The sequence below is a fragment of the Talpa occidentalis genome, unplaced genomic scaffold, assembly GCF_014898055.3.
Source record: "Talpa occidentalis isolate TD23 unplaced genomic scaffold, MPIMG_talOcc4v2.1 talOcc4.17, whole genome shotgun sequence".
NCBI classification, from domain to species: Eukaryota; Metazoa; Chordata; class Mammalia; order Eulipotyphla; family Talpidae; genus Talpa; species Talpa occidentalis.
In genome coordinates, this window is record NW_023601754.1 from 39,978,634 (window position 1) to 39,984,633 (window position 6,000).

At 58.5% G+C, this 6,000-nt stretch overlaps 1 protein-coding gene across 1 annotated transcript in view; it reads left to right on the plus strand.

Moving 5' to 3' along the window:
* The window catches only part of SIPA1L3 (signal induced proliferation associated 1 like 3), a 184,316-nt gene extending 179,417 nt beyond the window's left edge, over window positions 1–4,899 (plus strand). Inside the window, exons 24-25 of the mRNA XM_054697137.1 lie at window positions 1,369–1,450; window positions 2,623–4,899. Coding sequence (XP_054553112.1) covers window positions 1,369–1,450; window positions 2,623–2,766 — 226 coding nt within the window. The 3' untranslated portion in view covers window positions 2,767–4,899. The remainder of the gene's footprint in view (window positions 1–1,368; window positions 1,451–2,622) is intronic.
* The last annotated feature ends 1,101 nt before the right edge of the window (window positions 4,900–6,000 follow it).

The following is a 6,000-nucleotide window of genomic DNA, read 5'->3' on the forward strand; positions in this document are numbered from 1 at the left end:
CCACAGTCAGCCCGTCCCTGCAGTCAGCTGGAGGTGACATCAGAGTCAGCACTTAACAGTTGTTCCACTTCCCGGTCCCTCACCCCCCACCCCGGTCGCTGCCTCAACCTCCCCTGTGTTTGCTCCTGGGGCTCCTCTCCTTTGTCAGGTAGATGTTCACCTGGCATTTACTCTTTTTTTTTTTTCTGTGGGACCCTCGCCGGCAGCCGGGGAACGAACCAGCGCTGCAAAGGCTGCAGGCAGCCTTGCAGCCCAGCGCTCAACCGCTGCGCCCCCAGGGGAGGCCCACATTTACTCTTGGCCTCTTCGATGCCGGGTCCCATGCTGGGCTGTCAGGGCCCAGCGGTGACTGAAGCCCAAGCCGCACCCTCACGCCGCTTCCCGGGGAGGGAAGAGGAGGCAGTGCTAGACACCGGGGCTGCCTCACGGGCGCTTGGAGCAGTGTCCAAGGGCAATTTTGACTCTTCCTGACTTAGGAATTTTGACCTCTTCCACAATTTTGACTCTTTCACACCTTAGAACTCAACTCCTGGGCTTCCCTGGTGGTCTAGGGGTTAAGTCTCAGTGCTATCACTGCGATGGCCACCACGACGGCCCGATTTCAATCCCCAGCCAGGGAGCTACCCACGTGGTGCAGCAGACCTCTCCTGTCTCGCCCGCTGCTCCCCTCAGCAGTGTATTTCAGTAGATCTGCCTGTTCTGCTCCCTACTCTGTCTCTGGTGAATCCTCTCACCCCCGCACCTCTGATTTGTACCCCAGTTCTTCTATGCAAAAATAAAATCTGGACCAAAAAAAGAACTCAGTTCCCACCAACGAGGTGACACACTAGGCACCACCACAGTGAGGCCAGGAACAGGGTGGATGTGAAAGAGGTGGCACCTGTGACCTCTGGGCACACTCCCTGCAGCGCAGGCCCCAGGGTCACAGGTGGGGTCCTGGGTGCAGTGGCCTGCCTGGGCCGGGCTTTCCCCTCAGAGCAGTGGGTGCCGACTGGTGAGCTCCCAGGCAGAGCTTCGTATGCTGAAGCCACCAGGTGTGCAGACATCTGTGCCAAGCCAGGTGATCATACCTGGGGGGAGGTTCTCCCTAAAGCCCACACATGCTCCATCTTGGGGATTGCAGGGGGACATACTTCAGGGTCATCAGACACAGCCTTCAACCCCCATCTTCATCTAGAGATGTGCCCTCGCTGGGTGGGGGTGGCTGGGAAGAGGCTGACTCTGGCCTCCCCTGGAGCTGCTCCTCCAGCCGCCCTCCGGCCTCAGCTAGAACAGGGCGCCCCCAACCTCAGGGAGGAGAGGGGCCCAGCTGTTGGCCTCCCCAGGGCCAGGCTGACCTTGGGCCTAACACTGTCCTCTGCCCTGCAGCGAGGAGCCCCCCCTGGACCTGACAGGCAAGGTGTACCAGCTCGAAGTGATGCTGAAACAGCTGCACACGGACCTGCAGAAGGTAAGACGACCGGGCAGCCACCTCATGCAACCCGCGCCTGCCCCTGCCCGCGGGCCCACCCCGCCCCACCCACCCACCCACCCCTCCACGCCAGGGGTGCCCACCCAGCTCTGAACGTAGTCCCGAGGAAAGAGTGACCCTGACAGCTGAGCAGGCAGCACAGTCTCACACAGTCTTGGAGGGAGAATAAATTGGACTGACCTTCTTAGGGGGCGGTTGGACATTATTTATCAAAAATGTGATTGTGTGCTCTGCTGACCCAGCAGTCCCGCCTGTGGGAACCTGACAGGGTGTTGAGTGTGAGCTCAGAGAGGCCAAGCGCAGGGGTGTGCACTGCTGCACTGTGGGCTAGAACATTTGGGGCCAGTGCTGCGGCCCCCGCAGGACATGGCGAGGAAACGTGGGGCGCCCATCCCGCAGGAGGTTCTGCAGCCAGTTAAAATAGCAACTGAAATCTGTATGTCTCCTCACAGAAGCACAGTCACTTTAGTTAACTAAGCAAACTGCAAAACTGTTTCCTAGCGCATCCAAGTTAAAAAAAAATTGTTGCCCAGCCACGGGACAGAGGGAGACATTCCTCCAGGAGGCGACATTCCAAATTGTTCCATGTGCTCATCTCCAGAGTATGGAAAAGTGAGAAGAAATAGGGCGGACGAGGCTCCGATGTGTTGCTTTATCTACTTTTGAGTAAAACGGTGGCAGAGTTCAGCGTGTCAGTCTCGAGCCCAGGCCCACCCACCACTCATGTTCTGTGGCCTTGGACAAGTCACCGCCTTCAGATGTGCTGTTACCTTGGAACAGCGTCCCAGACGGGCAGTGGAGCCTGCCTGGGCTGCCCCCCGCACACCCCAGCTCCCTGACGGCCGTGCGTGGCTTGGGCTGACGGTCCCCGTGTCCTCAGGTGGCTATGAGGGGGACGCACGGCGAGGAGTGACAGTGATGTTTGTCCATGTTGCTCCGTGTCAGGCTGTGTTCAGTGAGCTCCACGTACGTGACCCCAGGGAAACCTCTCGCCACCCCATTTAGAGTTGAGGAAACGAGGCTTGAGGATGGGTCTTGCCCGAGGTCACTCAGCTGTGGAGAGGCTGAGCTGGGACGAGATCCAAGTGGTGGCCGAGCGGGGCCTGGGAGGCCCTGCCCTGCGCCCGCTGACGCCCGGCCCCGCCCCACAGGAGAAGCAGGACAAGGCCGTGCTGCAGTCGGAGGTGGCCAGCCTGCGGCAGAACAACCAGCGCCTGCAGGAGGAGTCGCAGGCCGCCAGTGAGCAGCTGCGCAAGTTCGCCGAGATCTTCTGCCGGGAGAAGAAGGAACTCTGAGGGGGAGAGGACTCTGCACCCCGGCCCTTCCACCCTGGCAGGCTGGGTCTTACTCTCCTCTCTCCCTACTCGGCTCTCTGTGGCAGGTGTGACCAAGCTGATCCAGCCAGGGCCCCGCCGCCGCCTTCCCCACGACACGGACGCGCCCAGGGCAGGGGGACCAGAGGGAGGCCTTCCAGGAGCCAGGTCTGCTCTCAGTCCTCCGGCCCCAGGGCGGCAACGTGGTCTCAGGTCTTCCTCTGAGCTGCTCATCCGGGCTCCTGGGGGCCGGGCTGTGCCCACACCCCCTCGGGGGCCCTGCCGTCCCCGCGGAGTCTCTTCCTAGGACCAAAAGCCATCAGAAGCTGTAGGAAGGCCAGGGGAGGGCAGGATCGAGCCTCCAACCCCACAACTCCAGGAGTTCACAGACCAGGTCTCCTCACCGCGTCAGCAGCCTTTGGGCTGGTGAGGCCATGCCCCCTGCATGAAAAATCACGTCTCCCCCCACGCCCCAGAGAGTGAGGGCCGTGTGGAATGGGGCCTGAGCCCCAGGTCCCTGGTGCACGCTAGCTCCAAAAAGCACGAACGTTATCCCCTTCCCATCCTGTCCCTCCACAAAGCGACCAGGAGCACTTTCGTAGAGTTTCAGTTCTTTTCCTGGGGATCCCAGGACGGAGAGAGGAAAGCCCAGCATCCAGAGGCAACATCCTGAGAGGGACATGATTTGCACACTCGGGACCATTTTGCAGTCTTTTCCTGGCAGAGGCCGCGGTGCCTGGACCCCGCCACCTTCAAGCGACTGACCCGCCCGGCCCAGGCAGCCGCCGCCTCCTCCCCGCTGCAGCCCCACAACTCGGCCTGGCCTCCTCCGGCCCGGGAGGGGGCTCCGCGGAGCCCTCTGGTCAGGGCCAGAGAAACAGCCTTCATCTCTTCTGCTTTTGTCTTTCCTTTGCAAGTCTCTCGGCCCATCTTGCAGGCCCCGCAGCGGCGGCGTGGGACACCCCCTGTGCTCCCGGGGAGCACCTCGCTGTGCAAACCCCCCGCGAGACGCTGGTTCTCTAAAGGCAATAAGGGGCAGCTTGCCAGGCAGCCAGGCCGGTGTGGTACTACGCTGTTCGCCCAGGAAACAAGAGTTTCTTTTTTTTCCTTTAAAAACAAACAAACAAAAATATATATATATATATTTATTTTTTCATGTAGAGTTGCGCCAGAACAAGTCTGTATGGCCACAGCCTGTGGATTCCCTCAACCTCAAGCTGAGGATCGAGGCCTGTCCCCCGGGGGCTGGGGCCCGGCGGGAGGACTCAGAAGGAACAGTTTGGAGGGACGGAGTCAGGGTGGGCCCGGCCAGCCCCCGCTGGGGGAGGCACCAGGCCGTGGCGTTGGCACAGGCAGCCTGGCTCAGAGCCGCGCCCTCTGGCCGGGAGCCAGCGCCAGGCAGCCCGGGCCTTGTCCAGAGACCTTATTGCCTTCTCTTTGGGGCCAGAAACCTCAGGGAAGGGGACTCTGGACAGGACACAGGCACTCTGGGAGTAAGAGGAGGGGGCTCGCCGCGTCCCCCCCGGCCGGCAGCACTGTAGTCCCGTGAGAAGAGCCCTCGGCTCGGCCACCTCCTGCTCCTCACTCAAGTGGTGAGATGGGGGCAGCGGGGTGGGGCCTGCCTGGTCCTCAGCCCTGGCCAACTACTGTGATGTCTCCACCCCTCTTCCTGGATCCCCTTTCCAGAAGGTTCTCCAGGACCATCCCCCTCACCTCAGACCCTAAAATCTGGAGCCTACCCTCCCTCGCCCTTTTTTAAGTTGTCTTATATCTTCACATCATTCGAATCATTTTGGGGACCTAATCATGTACATTAACAAGTGTAAATTATGATTTTTTGGTTTTGTTTTCTGTTATTTTTTTAAAGATCTCTGCAAAACAAATCCAATTTATTTAATTTGAGGTTGGTATTCTGTCTGATGACTGAAGATAGCAGCAGGGTTTTTTTCATATGTTGATTTCATTTGGATTTTTTTATTCTTTATTGTCTTTTTTTTTTTTTCTATCCCCGTCTTGAGATTTTCTGGCATGTTTCTGGAGGTTTCAAAGGAAATAAATGTTTCATAGAAATGGCTTGTGCATTCACTAGCTGGGCAGCAGCCGGGAGCGACTGAGGAGAGGGTGTATTCCAGTTGGGGGAGAGGGGCCCTCCCGTCTTCCTTGCCCCAAACACCATCACTGCCCCCCACACACACCCCAACTTCCCTAAGATCCAGCCTTGCAAACTTCCTTTTCTTGAAACCCAAATGACAGGAATTCAACGCTCAAAATGTAAAATGTCCATCAGTGAAAACGAGAGGAAAATTCTCCCTCATCAGTCACACGCTGGATGCCTGACAGCCAGACCCCCAGAGTTGTGTTGGTTTTAGAATTAGCGGTCAACTTGGGAAAATCTGGAGGTTGTCCATGAAGAAAGCCAGTTTTCCAGCTTGGTGAACTGCCCTTCACAGCAAAACTCAACTGAGGGGCCCCAGGCCTGGCACACCCCCAGGCCACACCCTCCTGAGCTGGCTCTGGATCCTGCCGTCCTCTGCTGCCTCCTCCCTAGCCCTTTTTTAAGGTGTTTTGGGGCCGGCCCCTCCCCTAGGGGCTCTCCTAGCTGGGATGGTGTCCCAAAGCCCTGACATGGTAACCTCTTGCTATTTGACCCAGGGCTCAGGGTCAAACTGGTTTTCTAAATCTCAGCATTCCACCTGAAAACCCCAAGGCCCTGCCTCTTGTGGGGTCTTCCTGGGCCTACCTCACCCATCTACCTGTGAGTTTTCCATCTTTGCTCTAAATCCTGATGTTTCTCTGATTCACACCCCACACACACACACACACACACACACACACGCAGAAAAAAATCTTTTTTCCAAAATGGATGTATATTCTTTTTCCAGAGGAGCTGGACCAGATAGTTCCACATCTCCCAAAAATTCTAGAGTGTTCCAGACACTCCCTGTCTCTGCCCCGCTGAGGCCCCATCCTCAGCTCGCACTGCCCTCCCCCCACCAGCACAGAAACGACAGAACAAGCTGTTCTCACATCCTCTCCTGGCGCCTGTGACACACACCAACTTCCAACACCCCACCACGGCACGCCCGCCCCAGGTGTCGCCTGCGCTGTGCCCTGCGGTCTGTCCCCACCTTGCCCCAGTTTCCAGCTCCCTTGGCCCGACCCCTTCTCGCGCCCTCTGGCGCCCCGCCCCTCCCCCAAGGCCGCCTCCTTCCTCTT